Source organism: Salvelinus namaycush, unplaced genomic scaffold (assembly GCF_016432855.1).
Source record: "Salvelinus namaycush isolate Seneca unplaced genomic scaffold, SaNama_1.0 Scaffold15, whole genome shotgun sequence".
In the NCBI taxonomy this organism is placed as follows: Eukaryota; Metazoa; Chordata; class Actinopteri; order Salmoniformes; family Salmonidae; genus Salvelinus; species Salvelinus namaycush.
In genome coordinates, this window is record NW_024058230.1 from 882864 (window position 1) to 903068 (window position 20205).

Here is a 20205-nt window from a genome sequence, read left to right on the forward strand (position 1 = left end):
TTTGATCCACCTCTATGCAGACGACACCATTCTGTATACATCTGGCCCTTCTTTGGACACTGTGTTAACAAACCTCCAAACGAGCTTCAATGCCATACAACACTCCTTCCGTGGCCTCCAACTGCTCTTAAATGCTTGGCTGGTCCTCGCTACATATTCGTTGCCAAACCCACTGGCTCCAGGTCATCTATAAGTATTTGCTAGGTAAAGCTCTGCATTATCTCAGCTCACTGGTCACCATAGAAACAATGACTGGAACGAATTGCAAAAATCACTGAAGTTGGAGACTTATATCTACCTCACTAACTTTAAGCGTCAGCTGTCAGAGCAGCTTACCGATCGCTGCAGCTGTACACAGCCCATCTGTAAATAGCCCATCCAACCAACTACCTTCCTCATTCCCATAATTGTTTTAGTTTTTCTGCTCTTTTGCACACCAGTATTTCTACTTGCACATCCTCATTTGCACATATATCACTCCAGTGTAAATGGCTAAATTGTAATTACTTTGCCACTGTTAGTCTATTTATTGCTGTCCCGAATATTAGGTGTGGATGGTCGGAGTCAGGCGCAGAGAGCAGAGGGTTCAATAATAGACGATTTAATTCTCTCCGTCAAAAACAAACAGTTACGCCAAACACAGGGCGCAGCAACACTGACCCGCCCAAACACACAGGGCAAAAAGATCTGTAGCTTCTCCAGTCTCCCTGCGTGGCTATCTCTCCCTGGTGATCAGCTGTATCTTCTCCAGTCTCCCTGCGTGGTTATCTCTCCCTGGTGATCAACTGTATCTTCTCCAGTCTCCCTGCGTGGTTATCTCTCCCTGGTGATCAGCTGTATCTTCTCCAGTCTCCCTGCGTGGCTATCTCTCCCTGGTGATCAGCTGTATCTTCTCCAGTCTCCCTGCGTGGCTATCTCTCCCTGGTGATCAGCTGTATCTTCTCCAGTCTCCCTGCGTGGCTATCTCTCCCTGGTGATCAGCTGTATCTTCTCCAGTCTCCCTGCGTGGCTATCTCTCCCTGGTGATCAGCTGTATCTTCTCCAGTCTCCCTGCGTGGCTATCTCTCCCTGGTGATCAGCTGTATCTTCTCCAGTCTCCCTGCGTGGTTATCTCTCCCTGGTGATCAGCTGTATCTTCTCCAGTCTCCCTGCGTGGTTATCTCTCCCTGGTGATCAGCTGTATCTTCTGCAGTCTCCCTGCGTGGCTATCTCTCCCTGGTGATCAACTGTATCTTCTCCAGTCTCCCTGCGTGGCTATCTCTCCCTGGTGATCAGCTGTATCTTCTCCAGTCTCCCTGCGTGGTTATCTCTCCCTGGTGATCAGCTGTATCTTCTCCAGTCTCCCTGCGTGGCTATCTCTCCCTGGTGATCAGCTGTATCTTCTCCAGTCTCCCTGCGTGGCTATCTCTCCCTGGTGATCAGCTGTATCTTCTGCAGTCTCCCTGCGTGGTTATCTCTCCCTGGTGATCAGCTGTATCTTCTCCAGTCTCCCTGCGTGGTTATCTCTCCCTGGTGATCAACTGTATCTTCTCCAGTCTCCCTGCGTGGTTATCTCTCCCTGGTGATCAGCTGTATCTTCTCCAGTCTCCCTGCGTGGCTATCTCTCCCTGGTGATCAGCTGTATCTTCTCCAGTCTCCCTGCGTGGCTATCTCTCCCTGGTGATCAGCTGTATCTTCTGCAGTCTCCCTGCGTGGTTATCTCTCCCTGGTGATCAGCTGTATCTTCTGCAGTCTCCCTGCGTGGTTATCTCTCCCTGGTGATCAGCTGTATCTTCTCCAGTCTCCCTGTGTGGTTATCTCTCCCTGGTGATCAGCTGTATCTTCTCCAGTCTCCCTGCGTGGCTATCTTTTTTTATTTATTTAACTAGGCAAGTCAATTAAGAACACATTCTTATTTACAATGACAGCCTAGGAACTGCCTTGTTCAGGGCCAGAATTACATATTTTCTTACCTTGGGGATTCGATTTAGCAACCTTTCAGATTTAGCAACCTTTCAGTTCCTGGCCTAACGCTCTAACCACTAGGCTACCTGCCACTCTCTCTCTGATGATCAGTTGAAATTCTGGCCTCGTCTGTCCTCACCATCACAAGATGTCACGTCAGCTGCATAGGGATTCTATCTCCGGCTCTAACCCCACCACCACCACACAGCTCTCTCTCTCTCTCTCTCTCTCTCTCTCTCTCTCTCTCTCTGATGTTAAAAGGTTATCGTTGCATTATTGTAATACAGCTAATAATATGATTAGTGTCACGTCTGTCCCCCCCCCCCCCGGCACTTGAGGGCGCCAGACTGCCCTGCATCACGCACTCCTATCATCCATTACGCACACCTGCCTTCCCTCGTCATGCGCATCAGCGATTTTGGATTCACCTGGACTCACTCATCACCTGTTTATTACCTCCCCCTATATTTATCAAGTTCCGTGCTCTGTTCCTCGCTTCTGCATGAATTGTTTTTCGTTTGTTTGTGTAACTCGTTTGCTGACGCTGTTCCTGTCTCGTTACATATCCGTTCCTTATTAATTGTTTGACTCCCCGTACCTGCTTAGTCTCTTCGGCGTCAACCCATGTGATAATTAGATAATTATCTTTACATGGAAAACCAAGTCTATCAAAATTCCAGTCATTCCAATTAATTTAGTAACCTTTGATCTTCTACAACAGGACTTGAAAATATAGAAATATAGATTAGCCAAATTGTTTTACCTGAGCATAACCCCAAAAACTAGGAACTTATTAGCCAGCCCTACTCTGTTGTTTATGATTTAGTTGTCATGGACGACTGATTGGGGCTCATTGATTCCAGTTGGAAAATAAATGCTGTGCTCATGGAATGGCTTTGAGCACTACTGAAAAGGGCTGTTTACATGTGAAACATGAATGTCATATGCTGCATTTGCTACAGGAATATATTGTTTACCTTTTAGTTGGTGACTCTTTGATATCTTGATAAAATGCAGCTGATTAAGTTGATCAACGTGAGCGAGTTTGTGTCTGTTAGGCCTATGGATATTAAAAAATTATCAGCAGGAAATAGATTGAGCAGTAAAAGCCCCATTCGCGGTCTCCTTAAAACAAACTGTTTTTTGACCGTACGGAGCACAATGCCACGGAGGAGGTTAGAAGGGATGAACTCTCTCAAACTGTTATCCCATAGAGGCTGGGATTTGTACTATACAGCTGTTGCAAGAGACGCATTTTTCACTGACTGTCCACTGGTCGCAAAAACAATGATTGACAGGCAGCTAAAAACGTCTTCAATTCAACCATTACTGGGTTAAAATACACATACTGTATACAAAAACACACGGTATACAACTAATATTGAGTTGCACCCACGTTTGCCCTCAGAACAGCCTCAATTCCACAGGGATGCTGGTCCATGTTGACTCCAATGCTTTCCACAGTTGTGTCAAGTTGGCTGGAGGACCATTCATGATTCACACAGGAAACTGTTGAGCGTGAAAACCCCCAGCAGGTTTGCAGTTCTTGACACACTCAAACCGGTGTGCCTGGAACCTACTACCGTACCCTGTTCAAAGGCACGTCAATCTTTTGTCTTACCCATTCACCCTCTTAATGGCATACGTACACAATCCATGTCTCAGTTGTCTCGAGGCTTAAAAATCCTTCTTTAACCCGTCTCCTCCCCTTCATCTACACTGATTGAAGTGGATTTAACAGGTGACATCAATAAGGGATCGTAGCTTTCACCTGGATTCACCTGTTCAGTCTATGTCATGGAAAGAGCAGGTATTCTTAATGTTTTGTCCACTCAGTGTACATTTGAACAGCTATCCACAACAAACCCAATCCGTAAGGCGCAAATATCAAAATGAGAGAGCAGCAGTGTGATTCACATCAAAGCTCTATGTAGATATCAATAATAAGTGATATCCGTATCGCCCGTGGACTACCCCACCGCTGTCATCCTTACCTCCAAGCGTTTATTCAAGTTGCATCATCATTGGATGCCGGCAGCAGTCGCACCATCGGAAGACAGTACAGTAGCCTTCTATTCCTGCTCTTTCCCTGCAATTCATCAAACACATTTGGTGTGTCGTCATAGTGGTCTCTGATTAGTGGTCTTCATTTGGTGTGTCATCATAGTGGTCTCTGATTGGTGGTCATCATTTGGTGTGTCATCATAGTGGTCTCTGATTGGTGGTCATCATTTGGTCAGACTCGCGCAAGTGTTACCAACAAAATTAAATTTAATTAAACTTACGCCTTTTTTTAAATGCTGATTTGATTATCGTTGAGAAAACAGAAACAGAAAGGTGTCGCAAACATCTTTTCGGGAATTTAAAAGTCATTCTAGAAGTAATAATTACTTTTTCAAAAGTATCCGTAGTTTGATTACAGTATCTTTGCTGGTAATTTAACAGATTACAGTTACAGTTTTTGGATAACCCGTTACATGTCATCAGTTACTCCCCAACCATGACTGTTTAGATGTTAAATCCAAGACCTTTTAACAACTGCTCTCTATTTCTAACTTTACTCTCTCCATCACCACAGTCGATCGATATCGGCCCCCGACCAGACGGGTCATTCTCTGGGTCGGGACCTGGATGAGTCCCCTTACCTGGAGCCTTTCCTCCACGAGCTTCATGATGAGGAGCAACAGCACCCTCTGCAGGACAACCCACTACCCAACATACTGCCGCCTCGTCACTCCCACAGCCTGGAGCTGATGAACAAGATGGACCGCAAGCTGAAGAAGAAACGACGTAACAAACAGAGGAAACACCAGAGAAACGGACAGTTTAATGACCTCTGGGTTCGCATCGAAGAGAGGTGAGATGGTTGTGCTGTGTGTTGCTGATCTAGTGAGAAACACCCTAAAGATTTTAGTACTACAATGATATAAGTGTACAGTCAGTTGGGTCGTAGGTTCAATTCCCACAGAGATCGCTTTGGACAAAAGCATCTGCTAAATGGTATATATTAAATAACTATGGGGGATGATTAGCATACCAGCATCTTATTGGGTCGACTGGTAGCCTAGTGGTTAGAGTGTTGGGCCGGTAACCGCAAGGTCGCTAGATCAAATCCCTGAGCTGACAAGGTAAAAATCGTTCTGCCCCTGAACAAGGCAGTTAACCCACTGTTCCTAGGCCGTCATTGTAAATAAGAATTTGTTCTTAACTGACTTTCCTAGTTAAATAAAAATATTATGATGTTATGTTCCTTAAATGGTGACATCACAGGTATTACATTCACCTCATCAAGATGTCAAGACAGTTGGTCCAGTTGAGAAGCAAATCTTGTCCTCGGTAGCTATCACTTTACGGCTTAAAGTCTGGCCAGTGTACTTGTCAGTACTGGGTGTTACTGCTCTGTCAAGGGGGATCTAACCTGTAACTGACACTTCCTGTTAGAGAGACCATGGCAGGCACAACCACCCATCATATCACATCACAAACCACCCCATTAATACGTTTTTTCCCCCCCTCAACATACATGTTATTTATGGGAATTTGTCAAGACTGGTTCTCTACTGTTTCAGTGTTATGGAAAGGAAATACGTCTAGGAAGATTATAGCTGCAGGCAAGAGAACGTTGTGACAAAAACGTGTTCCTATTTTCACAAATTTGTCTAAGATCACAAAGAGAGCATAGTTAAATTTGCTATAAAGAATAACCACACAATTGTTAACATGGTTGATTATCTGACTGACTGGTTATATATAAATATAGGGTCAGTTTCCTAAACCCGGGACTGAAAAGCTCAATGGAAACGGTCAATTGATAAGGGAAAACAGCCTTTAGTTTAATATAAAATATCCAGGAATAATTATAGACAAGAGTCATGTTATATCTTGACCGATTTAGCTTTTTAACTGTCAAGGCTGACAAAGAGATGAATGCTAAATTCAAAATAATCCTTTTAGTCATTCAGTTGTCTTCCTCCACGCGGCCAATAGGAGTTGTTAAATCTATCCTGAGGCAATGGGGCGAATGGGTGGCAACGGTCTCCTGATTCTAACCGGCCAGCCGTTTGTTGAGCCAGCCGTTTATTCTCCATCATGTTGACACAGATGGAGGGTATGAATGAAATTAATGAATTAATTAATGAAACAATTTATCCCAACTTCCATTTCTGTGTTTCTGCCTGCTGAAAGTCCAGGATCTGTCAGATGGACGGCTCGCTCCAGTCCTCGACTCCTGGCAGCCAGAAACCGCCTGTTTCCAGACTTTATTTATTCTCCATGGAAAATAAAGCTGAACAATTAGAATACATTCCAAATGGCACCCTATTCCCTATGGGCCCTGGTCAACAGTAGTGCACCCTATTCCCTATGGGCCCTGGTCAACAGTAGTGCACCCTATTCCCTATGGGCCCTGGTCAACAGTAGTGCACCCTATTCCCTCTGGGCCCTGGTCAACAGTAGTGCACCCTATTCCCTCTGGGCCCTGGTCAACAGTAGTGCACCCTATTCCCTCTGGGCCCTGGTCAACAGTAGTGCACCCTATTCCCTCTGGGCCCTGGTCAACAGTAGTGCACCCTATTCCCTCTGGGCCCTGGTCAACAGTAGTGCACCCTATTCCCTCTGGGCCCTGGTCAACAGTAGTGCACCCTATTCCCTATAGACCCTGGTCAACAGTAGTGTACCCTATTCCCTCTGGGCCCTGGTCAACAGTAGTGCACCCTATTCCCTCTGGGCCCTGGTCAACAGTAGTGCACCCTATTCCCTCTGGGCCCTGGTCAACAGTAGTGCACCCTATTCCCTATGGGCCCTGGTCAACAGTAGTGCACCCTATTCCCTATAGACCCTGGTCAACAGTAGTGTACCCTATTCCCTCTGGGCCCTGGTCAACAGTAGTGCACCCTATTCCCTCTGGGCCCTGGTCAACAGTAGTGCACCCTATTCCCTATAGGCCCTGGTCAACAGTAGTGCACCCTATTCCCTATAGACCCTGGTCAACAGTAGTGTACCCTATTCCCTCTGGGCCCTGGTCAACAGTAGTGCACCCTATTCCCTATGGGCGCTGGTCAACAGTAGTGCACCCTATTCTTTATAGGCCCTGGTCAACAGTAGTGCACCCTATTCCCTATAGGCCCTGGTCAACAGTAGTGCACCCTATTCCCTATGGGCCCTGGTCAACAGTAGTGTACCCTATTCCCTATAGACCCTGGTCAACAGTAGTGCACCCTATTTCCTATGGGCCCTGGTCAACAGCAGTGCACCCTATTCCCTATGGGTGCTGGTCAACAGTAGTGCACCCTATTTCCTATGGGCCCTGGTCAACAGTAGTGCACCCTATTCCCTATGGGCCCTGGTCAACAGTAGTGCACCCTATTCCCTATAGACCCTGGTCAACAGTAGTGCACCCTATTCCCTCTGGGCCCTGGTCAACAGTAGTGTACCCTATTCCCTCTGGGCCCTGGTCAACAGTAGTGCACCCTATTCCCTCTGGGCCCTGGTCAACAGTAGTGCACCCTATTCCCTATAGACCCTGGTCAACAGTAGTGCACCCTATTCCCTATAGACCCTGGTCAACAGTAGTGCACCCTATTCCCTATAGACCCTGGTCAACAGTAGTGCACCCTATTCCCTATGGGCGCTGGTCACTATAAAGGCTATGGGGACAGAGCCATAGACCCTGGTCACTATAAAGGGTAGGGGACAGAGCCATAGACCCTGGTCACTATAAAGGGCATGGAGACAGAGCCATAGACCCTGGTCACTATAAAGGATATGGGGACAGAGCCATAGACCCTGGTCACTATAAAGGGTATGGGGACAGAGCCATAGACCCTGGTCACTATAAAGGGTATGGGGACAGAGCCATAGACCCTGGTCACTATAAAGGGTATGGGGACAGAGCCATAGACCCTGGTCACTATAAAGGGTATGGGGACAGAGCCATAGACCCTGGTCACTATAAAGGGTATGGGGACAGAGCCATAGACCCTGGTCACTATATAGGGTATGGGGGACAGAGCCATAGACCCTGGTCACTATAAAGGGTATGGGGGACAGAGCCATAGACCCTGGTCACTATAAAGGGTATGGGGACAGAGCCATAGACCCTGGTCACTATAAAGGGTATGGAGACAGAGCCATAGACCCTGGTCAACAGTGTAAAGGGTATGGGGACAGAGCCATAGACCCTGGTCACTATAAAGGGTATGGGGACAGAGCCATAGACCCTGGTCACTATAAAGGGTATGGGGACAGAGCCATAGACCCTGGTCACTATAAAGGGTATGGGGACAGAGCCATAGACCCTGGTCACTATAAAGGGTATGGGGACAGAGCCATAGACCCTGGTCACTATAAAGGGTATGGAGACAGAGCCATAGACCCTGGTCACTATAAAGGGTATGGAGACAGAGCCATAGACCCTGGTCAACAGTGTAAAGGGTATGGAGACAGAGCCATAGACCCTGGTCACTATAAAGGCTATGGGGACAGAGCCATAGACCCTGGTCACTATAAAGGGTAGGGGACAGAGCCATAGACCCTGGTCACTATAAAGGGTATGGGGACAGAGCCATAGACCCTGGTCACTATAAAGGGCATGGGGACAGAGCCATAGACCCTGGTCACTATAAAGGGTATGGGGACAGAGCCATAGACCCTGGTCACTATAAAGGGCATGGGGACAGAGCCATAGACCCTGGTCACTATAAAGGGCATGGGGACAGAGCCATAGACCCTGGTCACTATAAAGGGTATGGGGACAGAGCCATAGACCCTGGTCACTATAAAGGGTATGGGGACAGAGCCATAGACCCTGGTCACTATAAAGGGTATGGGGACAGAGCCATAGACCCTGGTCACTATAAAGGGTATGGAGACAGAGCCATAGACCCTGGTCACTATAAAGGGCATGGGGACAGAGCCATAGACCCTGGTCACTATAAAGGGTATGGAGACAGAGCCATAGACCCTGGTCAACAGTGTAAAGGGTATGGAGACAGAGCCATAGACCCTGGTCACTATAAAGGCTATGGGGACAGAGCCATAGACCCTGGTCAACAGTGTAAAGGGTATGGGGACAGAGCCATAGACCCTGGTCACTATAAAGGGTATGGGGACAGAGCCATAGACCCTGGTCACTATAAAGGGTATGGAGACAGAGCCATAGACCCTGGTCACTATAAAGGGTATGGGGACAGAGCCATAGACAATCCCAGTCCTGAAATGAAAACCTCCTGATGTTTCTAGACACATGTAGTCTACTGAAGGTCTGGAAAATGTTTTTATTAATATTCTGGACTTTGATCCAGGAACGGTAGCCTGCAGAGTTTCTCTAAACATATGGCAGTTTGTACCAAACCAGAATAAAATGGATACTTATTGTGAATGTACCTTTCTAAAAGGAACTGGCATAGGTTGTATCCAAGAAAGCTGCCTGCTGTTGCCAAGACCAATCAATGAGAAGGAAATATTATTAAGTACAAGCATATGCCCGGTGATGAAAAGAGTTCCAGACTGATTAAATATGCTGGGTAACTTGGACCTCTGGTCAGTCCAATGTGAGTCTGAAAAGGCACCCTATTCCCTATATAGTGTACTACTTTAGACCAGTGTCCTATGGGCCCTGATGCACTATTTAGGAATTATGTTTCCATTTGGAATGCTCCCTAGTCATCACAGGCCTGCTGACATTCACCATTTTACCAGGGTTCAGTTCTTTCCTTTCAAGTTGAAATATGTGGCAATTACAACTTCAATTGAACATTTGTATAATGAATTTAATTAGATTTTTAGAATTTCTGTATATTTATATTTTCTTTACTAATGGGAGTTAGTTACTGGGTTGGCTTTTCTCTCAACCAATGACAGCAGGCAGAGAAACCGGTCTGTTTGTTGTGATTGGCTGAGACCCAGTCAGCCCATCCCCAGTTCCTGGTTCTAACAGGCATGGCTACATTAAACAGGACGCACTCTTTTCAAGCCATTTCGCCTGGTGGGCGCTGCTATGGATTGGCCATAGATTTTAGCGCAAATACCGGTGAGTCAGTCAGTGTCGATAACTAGCTGAGTACTCGCTCATGTCCGGATTGTGTAATCTATTCAACACATCGCTAAACCGTAGAGTACAGACTGGCTAAACCTCAGTAACGGACGATACTGATTCATCAGAAAAAAATATGAAATAAACAAATGGAATCGCTGAATTCACGTTATGTTCGCTATTTCATGCGGCCACAGAATAGACAGAAGCCAAACAAATGATTGTCGGTTCCAATTTCGCATTGTTTAAAGTTGAGATATATCATTGACGCAAAGTAATGAGACTGGGTGTGTAAATATGGTCAAATTGGTCTCGTGTATAGGCCCTCGAACACATAAACTAAATAAAACTAAAACCAGCAGATTAACAGTTTTTAATGACGCCAGCAACGTAAATAATTAATCTCAGTGATTGACAGGTATCCTATATACACTACATTACCGAAAGTATGTGGACAACTACTCGTCGAACATCTCATTCCAAAATCATGTGCATTAATATGGAGTTGGTCCCCCCCTTTGCTGTTATAACAGCCTCTACTCTTTCTGGGAAGGCTTTCCACTAGATGTTGGAACATTGCTGTGGGGAATTGCTTCCATTCAGCCACAAGAGCATTAGTGAGGTCGGGCACTGATGTTGGGCGATAAGGCCTGGCTCCCCGGTCGGCACTCCAATTCATCCCAAAGGTGTTTGATGGGGTTGAGGTCAGGGTTCTGTGTAGGCCAGTCAAGTTCTTCCACATCGATCCCGACAAACCATTTCTGTATGGACATCGCTTTGTGCACGGGGGCATTGTCATGCTGAAACAGAAAAGGGCTTTCTCCAAACTGTTGCCACAAAGTTGGAAGCACAGAATCGTCCAGAATGTCATTGTATGCTGTAGTGTAACAGTACTCTTCTTGCGTTGTGTACAATCAATCCTCGACACGAACTCCAACGTGTAGCACCAGTCATGGAGATTTATTCTGGTAGGAACAGCACAAAATTGCACGTCATGCAATGCACGGCTCACCATCCAACTCTGCACTCACGCACGCTGGTTTGGTGCTTGTTCACTGGGGCATGTAGTTACCAAAATAATACAATTACAATATACAATATAATATCTTTAACAATGTACCTGGTAGGAACAGCACAAAATTGCACGTCATGCAATGCACGGCTCACCATCCAACTCTGCACTCACGCACTGTACAAAATATATGAACCCCCCCACCAGACACAGTAAGTTGCTAGCTAGTACTGGCGGGAATTCTTTACAACCAAAATGCACAACCAATATTCTCCAAAAAACACTGCATCTTATGTGTGATGTTCGAATAACATTTACAAACAAATGTATATAAATTGTACATTTAAATCATCACTTGGGAGTATAAAAATCACTTTTGACGTACAGTGCTTTGCAACCAACAACTTACCGCTGGTTTGGTGCTTGTTCACTGGGACGATTCTAACTGAAACATCCTCCCTCGTAAGCAAGCTACGCAAACCAGCCAATAAGATGCCATGTTGAGTAGGTGAAGGCAAGACAAAACTAAAACCAAAAACCCATTGGCTTAACAATAAAGTGGCAAGGGGAATCACCAATATAACCCTGTTACACTAGCGTTAAGATTTCCCTTCACTGGAACTAAGGGGCCTAGCCCGAACAATGAAAAAAATTATTCCTCCTCCACCAAACTTTACAGTTGGCACTATGCATTGGGGCAGGTAGCTTTCTCCTGGCATCTGCCAAACCCAGATTCCTCCGTCGGACTGCCAGATGGTGAAGCGTGATTCATCACTCCAGAGAACGTGTTTCCACTGCTCCAGAGTCCAATGGTGGCGAGCTTTACACCACTTGGCATTGAGCATTGTGATCTTAGGTTTGTGTGTGGCTTCTCGGTCCTGAAAACCCATTTCATGAAGCTCCCGACGAACAGTTCTTGTGCTGACGTTGTTGCTTCCAGAGGCAGTTTGGAACTTGGTAGTGAGTGTTGTAACCGAGGACAGATTTTTACACGCTACGCGCTTTAACACTCGGCGGTCCCGTTCGGTGAGTTTGTGTGGCCTACCACTTCACCCCTGAGCCGTTGTTGCTCCTAGACGTTTCCACTTCACAATAACAGCACTTACAGTTGACCTGGGCAGCTCTAGCAGGGCAGAAATTTTACAAACTGACTTGTTGGAAAGGTGGAATCCTATGACGGTCCCACGTTGAAAGTCATTGAGCTCTTCAGTAAGGGCCATTTTACTACCAATTTTTGTCTATGGAGATTTGCATGGCAGTGTGCTCATTTTTATACACCTGTCAGCAACGGGGGTGTGGCTGAAAAAGCTGAATCCACTAATTTGAAGGGGTGTCCACATACTTTTATATATAGAGTATATATTATACATCGTTCACTTTTGGGAAAGCTACCAAGTGGCTGGACCAGTTATCTAATGTTAATTTGAACACATCTAAATTATGTTCTTATAAGAAAGATTGTCAGCTATAAAGTGTAAACCCACTAGAGTTTAATTTACCAATGAGGTCCCAGGCGGAGGGTTCGCAACTGAATGTGGACGCGCATTGAATCCCACACCTACAGTCCACTACCTGACAACAGTCCACTACCTGACAGCAGTCCACTACCTGACAACAGTCCACTATCTGACAGCAGTCCACTACCTGACAGCAGTCCACTACCTGACAACAGTCCACTACCTGACAACAGTCCACTATCTGACAACAGTCCACTATCTGACAACACAACAGTCCACTACCTGACAACACAACAGTCCACTACCTGACAGCAGTCCACTACCTGACAACAGTCCACTACCTGACAGCAGTCCACTACCTGACAACAGTCCACTATCTGACAGCAGTCCACTACCTGACAGCAGTCCACTACCTGACAACAGTCCACTACCTGACAACAGTCCACTATCTGACAACAGTCCACTATCTGACAACACAACAGTCCACTACCTGACAACACAACAGTCCACTACCTGACAACACAACAGTCCACTACCTGACAACAGTCCACTACCTGACAACAGTCCACTACCTAGCAGCAGTAAACTACCTGACAACAGTCCACTACCTGACAACAGTCCACTAACTGACAACAGTCCACTACCTGACAACAGTCCACTACCTGACAACAGTCCACTACCTGACAACAGTCCACTACATGACAACAGTCCACTACCTGACAACAGTCCACTACCTAGCAGCAGTAAACTACCTGACAACAGTTCACTACCTGACAACAGTCCACTACCTGACAACACAACAGTCCACTACCTGACAACACAACAGTCCACTACCTGACAACAGTCCACTACCTGACAACACAACAGTCCACTACCTGACAACACAACAGTCCATTACCTGACAACAGTCCACTACCTGACAACAGTCCACTACATGACAACAGTCCACTACCTGACAACAGTCCACTACCTGACAACAGTCCACTACCTGACAACAGTCCACTACCTGACAACAGTCCATTACCTGACAACAGTCCACTACATGACAACAGTCCACTACCTGACAGGAGTCCACTACCTGACAACAGTCCACTACCTGACAACAGTCCACTACCTGAGAACAGTCCACTATCTGACAACAGTCCACTACCTGACAACAGTCCACTACCTGACAACAGTCCACTACCTGACAACAGTCCATTACCTGACAACAGTCCACTACATGACAACAGTCCACTACCTGACAGGAGTCCACTACCTGACAGGAGTCCACTACCTGACAACAGTCCACTACCTGACAACAGTCCACTACCTGACAACAGTCCACTACCTGACAACAGTCCACTACCTGAGAACAGTCCACTACCTGACAGCCGTCCACTACCTGACAACCGTCCACTACCTGACAACAGTCCACTACCTGACAGGAGTCCACTACCTGACAACAGTCCACTACCTGACAACAGTCCAAGGTTCTAGAGTTCTGGAGATCTCTGTTTGGCATCTTCATGTGGTATTAGCAGTTAAAGGTATACTCAGTAAGCAGCACCACAGATATTGAGATGAGTGAGATGCAAGACTTCGCTCTCACACAGTCACACAGAGTATCTGCACATGTGCACGGGTTCGCTTCACACTGTTACAGCGAGGTAGCCAGGACACCAAAACAGGGAAGAAGATTGAGCCTCACGCATCAACGCTATTAGTTGTTGCGGAAATTTACCCACTATGATGTTTACTTTCTGCATCTACGTCATATTGCTGAGTCTACCTTTCAACTAGGAACAGTATCAATGTTAGGGATCATGTAGAAACTGTTCAACTAGGAACAGTATCAATGTTAGGGATCATGTAGAAACAGTTCAACTAGGAACAGAATCAATGTTAGGGATCATGTAGAAACAGTTCAACTAGGAACATAATCCATGTTAGGGATCATGTAGAAACAGTTCAACTAGGAACATAATCCATGCTAGGGATCATGTAGAAACAGTTCAACTAGGAACAGAATCAATGTTAGGGATCATGTAGAAACAGTTCAACTAGGAACATAATCCATGTTAGGGATCATGTAGAAACAGTTCAACTAGGAACATAATCCATGTTAGGGATCATGTAGAAACAGTTCAACTAGGAACATAATCCATGTTAGGGATCATGTAGAAACAGTTCAACTAGGAACAACGTAGAACAGATCCTCTGTGAGTGACAGGTTCTGTTGATAGAACATACAACAGTGTTGCTGTTTTGTTTAGGAAAGTCATATTGAGATGACTTAATATTTATTTCAAGGGAGAGTCTGAGACCATGTGTTGGCAGGGAATGTGTGCCCTCATCTCTCAACCCACAGGACATAACACACTGATTACTATCCAATATTAATCTAACATGCAATCCTCTTGTCTCTCTTGTCTCTCAGCACCACAGTCGAGTCCCCTCCTCCTCCGCTGGTCCGTATTATTAATGGTTACATCACCGTACGGCCTCACCACCACAACTACGAGAGAGGCCACACCCACGGCAGAGCCAATTACAACAGGTTGTTGTCAGGCTCCTCCGCCTCTACGCCCCTGTGTGTCCTCTGGTTACTTTTTACAGTGTTGGGTCATATCTGGACTCTCTAGTAGCAGGTCTGTACAGGAGGTTACTGGTTCAAAACCCTCCTGCTAACATCTGGACTCTCTAATACCATATCTGTACAGGAGGTTGTTGGTTTAAAATCCTCCTGGACTCTAGTAGCAGCTCTAGTCTAAAGCACAAGGTTATTGGTTCAAATCCCTCCTGCTCACAATGAATAATCTATTTCAACACACAATGGGGGCGAATCCAAACTTTCCCTTGTGTCATATTTTCAGTTAATCATGCATTGATGTTGAGTGACAATGTGACTTAAAGGGATATTTCAGGATTTTGGCAATTAAGCCATTTATGTACTTTCCCAGAGTCAGATAAACTCATGGATACAATTTGTATGTCTCTGCATCTAGTATGAAGAAATGTACAGGTAGTTTCGCGAGCCAATGCTAACTAGCGTTAGCGCAATGCCTGGAAGTCTATGTTATCTGCTAGCATGCAATTGCGCTAGAGCTAGTTAGCGACTTTCTTCAAACTGCCATCAGGGGAATAACAATGGTATCCACAAGTTCACCTGACTCTGGCGAAGTAGATAAAGGGCTTCATTGCCAAAATCCTGCAGCATCCCTTTAATGGAAGTTAGGATTTGCCCAAATCCTGCAGCATCCCTTTAATGGAAGTTAGGATTTGCCCAAATCCTGCAGCATCCCTTTAATGGAAGTTAGGATTTGCCCAAATCCTGCAGCATCCCTTTAATGGAAGTTAGGATTTGCCCAAATCCTGCAGCATCCCTTTAATGGAAGTTAGGATTTGCCCAAATCCTGCAGCATCCCTTTAATGGAAGTTAGGTTTTGCCCAAATCCGTCTCAACTGGATCTTTTTACGTGTTTATTATTTCAAAAAAATAAAATGTAAATATTTTTTTTGCAGCAGCAATGTATTATAATAACCCAAACGGCTCTTAGTCTAACAAGATTGTGTTCTTCCAACCCCCTTAATCAATTTATTCTTCACTTTTTGAAGAATGTGTTTTGTATCGCATAATACTGTGGGAATTGTATATATCTACATATTATAGATTGTATTTTAGAAATATGACATTTTGAATGGTTGAATTTGTTTTGTTTATTTGTTGTTGTTTATAAATAGATACAGTGTATTTTCTAGACTAATGCTGGTACTAACCACCATTACCCGTATTTGACAGCCTGGTTCCCGATCTGTTTGTGCTGTCTTGGCATTGACCATTGGGCAGGGGTATTGAAATCCGAGCCCGGAGGTCCATAATACTGCTGGTTTTATGTTCCCACCTGATAATTAATTGCATCCACCTGGTAGCCCCAGGTCTAAATCGGTCCTTGATTTAGAGGCAATCAGCAGTGGAACTGGCTTCAAGGTCAAGATTTTGAATAGGCGTTGTCAAGACAGCACAAATATACCTGGAACCAGGCTACATATCTCTTCTAGGTTGAAATGTGACGTCGGGGAAAAAACGATCCAAACCAGTGTTATCTACGGCTTGTTGTCTGGGAGAAACGATCCAAACCAGTGTTGTCTACGGCTTGTTGTCTGGGAGAAACGATCCAAACCAGTGTTGTCTACGGCTTGTTGTCTGGGAGAAACGATCCAAACCAGTGTTGTCTACGGCTTGTTGTCTGGGAGAAACGATCCAAACCAGTGTTATCTACGGCTTGTTGTCTGGGAGAAACGATCCAAACCAGTGTTATCTACGGCTTGTTGTCTGGGAGAAACGATCCAAACCAGTGTTGTCTACGGCTTGTTGTCTGGGAGAAACGATCCAAACCAGTGTTGTCTACGGCTTGTTGTCTGGGAGAAACGATCCAAACCAGTGTTATCTACGGCTTGTTGTCTGGGAGAAACGATCCAAACCAGTGTTGTCTACTGGTTGTTGTCTGGGAGAAACGATCCAAACCAGTGTTGTCTACGGCTTGTTGTCTGGGAGAAACGATCCAAACCAGTGTTATCTACGGCTTGTTGTCTGGGAGAAACGATCCAAACCAGTGTTGTCTACGGCTTGTTGTCTGGGAGAAACGATCCAAACCAGTGTTATCTACGGCTTGTTGTCTGGGAGAAACGATCCAAACCAGTGTTGTCTACTGCTTGTTGTCTGGGAGAAACGATCCAAACCAGTGTTGTCTACTGCTTGTTGTCTGGGAGAAACGATCCAAACCAGTGTTGTCTACGGCTTGTTGTCTGGGAGAAACGATCCAAACCAGTGTTGTCTGGGAGAAACGATCCAAACCAGTGTTATCTACGGCTTGTTGTCTGGGAGAAACGATCCAAACCAGTGTTATCTACTGCTTGTTGTCTGGGAGAAACGATCCAAACCAGTGTTATCTACGGCTTGTTGTCTGGGAGAAACGATCCAAACCAGTGTTGTCTACGGCTTGTTGTCTGGGAGAAACGATCCAAACCAGTGTTGTCTACGGCTTGTTGTCTGGGAGAAACGATCCAAACTTGTTGTCTGGGAGAAACGATCCAAACCAGTGTTATCTACGGCTTGTTGTCTGGGAGAAACGATCCAAACCAGTGTTGTCTACTGCTTGTTGTCTGGGAGAAACGATCCAAACCAGTGTTGTCTACGGCTTGTTGTCTGGGAGAAACGATCCAAACCAGTGTTATCTACGGCTTGTTGTCTGGGAGAAACGATCCAAACCAGTGTTATCTACGGCTTGTTGTCTGGGAGAAACGGTCCAAACCAGTGTTGTCTACGGCTTGTTGTCTGGGAGAAACGATCCAAACCAGTGTTGTCTACGGCTGATTGTTTGTCTATCGTATGCTGAGAGAATTTTGTTTTAATATTTTTTACATAATGTGTTTAATTTATTTAACTTTATAGTTGTAGGTAATCTAAACATGTCTTGTGATTGTTGTTGATCATCCCAATGTGATTTTGTTCATTTCTCTCTCCAGCCTCCCAGTCAACCTAAAGGCTGGTTTATACTAGGTCAAACAACATGTCTGTAGACTAATCGAATGTGACGTGTCCACAGACCGTCTTTAGACCGACAGTAAATCAACCTTAAGTTTGGATCATGTACTACTGTATAGCAGCAGATTGATGAAATGAGTTGTATCCTGTTGTAGCTCACTGAAATGAGTTGTATCCTGTTGTAGCTCACTGAAATGAGTTGCATCCTTTTGTAGCTCACTGAAATGAGTTGTATAAGGTTGTAGCTCACTGAAATGAGTTGTATAAGGTTGTAGCTCACTGAAATGAGTTGTATCCTGTTGTAGCTCACTGAAATGAGTTTCATCCTGTTGTAGCTCACTGACATTTAAATTGTGAGGCATGAGATGATTGAAATATTTTTTGCTAAAATGTTGAGAACAATAAAATATTTATCTAGTTAAACGTTTGAGTCGGATGACTTTGTTAGAACGTTCCAGAATCACTCAGAGGAGAATGTCAAATCAAGTTTATTTTATATAGCCCTTCGTACATCAGCTAATATCTCGAAGTGCTGTACAGAAACCCAGCCTAAAACCCCAAACAGCAAGCAATGCATGTCATGTCTAATAAGACGAATCGGTACATTAGTAATCACATTTTCTGGCTTCTGGTATATTACCGTAATATACAACACTGGCATCTCTGCAGATTATTTCTACTTTTACCTAAGCAGGTATTATTTAACTTTTATCTAAAAAGGCCTCTATCACAAGGGACGTCTTCTGTTGTAGCACATTTAACAGATGGTCTGTGAGCTCCACACAACATGAGTGACATGGTATTTAACCCCCGGGCTGTTAGAGTACGATGCAGGCCCAAATGTTCCAGAATAATCCTTTCCCAAGCTCAAATGATCCAGAGACATGATACCTGGCAGATCTACTTATTGCCCCTTTTAAAAGACCAGGGAGGTTTTCATCTTTGGACAGCAGAATGGTGATAAAAAGAGAGGCGTTAAATTATGTTCTGTGGGTGTTTTCAGTCTGTTGCTGCCCTACCAGTTATTAACCTTAACTATGGCTGGCATCAGTAACTGTTGGAAAATATTCCTCCTGTACAGCACTAAAATGAATGATGCTTTAGGGTAGAGCCTTTCGGAGGACCATTAAACCCTTTTTAACCCTACAGTGTAAGCTATACACTACAACCTCTATACCAGGCGGTGTCAGAGGAAGGCCCTAAACATTGTCAAAGACTCCAGCCACCCTAGTCATAGACTGTTCTCTCTCTGCTATCGCACGGCAAGCGGTACCGGAGCACCAAGTCTAGGTCCAAGAGGCTTCTAAACAGCTTCTACCCCCAAGCCATAAGACTCCTGAACATCTAGTCAAATGGCTACCCAGACCCCCCTCCACACCACTGCAACTCTCTGTTATCATCTATGCATAGTCCCTTTAATTAACTCTACCTACATGTCCATACTACCTCAACTAACCGGTGCCCCCACACATTGACTTTTTTTTTACTGCTGTTCTACAATGACTTGTTACTTATCTGTATTTTTTGAAACTGCATTGTTGGTTAGGGGCTTGTAAGTAAGCATGTCACTGTAAGGTGAAACCTGTTGTATTCAGCATGTCACTGTAAGGTGAAACCTGTTGTATTCAGCATGTCACTGTAAGGTGAAACCTGTTGTATTCAGCATGTCACTGTAAGGTGAAACCTGTTGTATTCAGCATGTCACTGTAAGGTGAAACCTGTTGTATTCAGCATGTCACTGTAAGGTGAAACCTGTTGTATTCAGCATGTCACTGTAAGGTGAAACCTGTTGTATTCAGCATGTCACTGTAAGGTGAAACCTGTTGTATTCAGCATGTCACTGTAAGGTGAAACCTGTTGTATTCAGCATGTCACTGTAAGGTGAAACCTGTTGTATTCAGCATGTCACTGTAAGGTGAAACCTGTTGTATTCAGCATGTCACTGTAAGGTGAAACCTGTTGTATTCAGCATGTCACTGTAAGGTGAAACCTGTTGTATTCAGCATGTCACTGTAAGGTGAAACCTGTTGTATTCAGCATGTCACTGTAAGGTGAAACCTGTTGTATTCAGCATGTCACTGTAAGGTGAAACCTGTTGTATTCAGCATGTCACTGTAAGGTGAAACCTGTTGTATTCAGCATGTCACTGTAAGGTGAAACCTGTTGTATTCAGCATGTCACTGTAAGGTGAAACCTGTTGTATTCAGCATGTCACTGTAAGGTGAAACCTGTT

At 45.0% G+C, this 20205-nt stretch overlaps 1 protein-coding gene across 1 annotated transcript in view; it reads left to right on the forward strand.

The window, feature by feature from the left end:
- The window catches only part of LOC120036882 (metalloprotease TIKI1-like), a 174916-nt gene that overhangs the window by 127722 nt on the left and 26989 nt on the right, over nt 1-20205 (forward strand). The window contains exons 6-7 of the mRNA XM_038983177.1: nt 4523-4801; nt 14865-15019. Of these exons, the coding sequence (XP_038839105.1) occupies nt 4523-4801; nt 14865-15019 (434 nt within the window). The remainder of the gene's footprint in view (nt 1-4522; nt 4802-14864; nt 15020-20205) is intronic.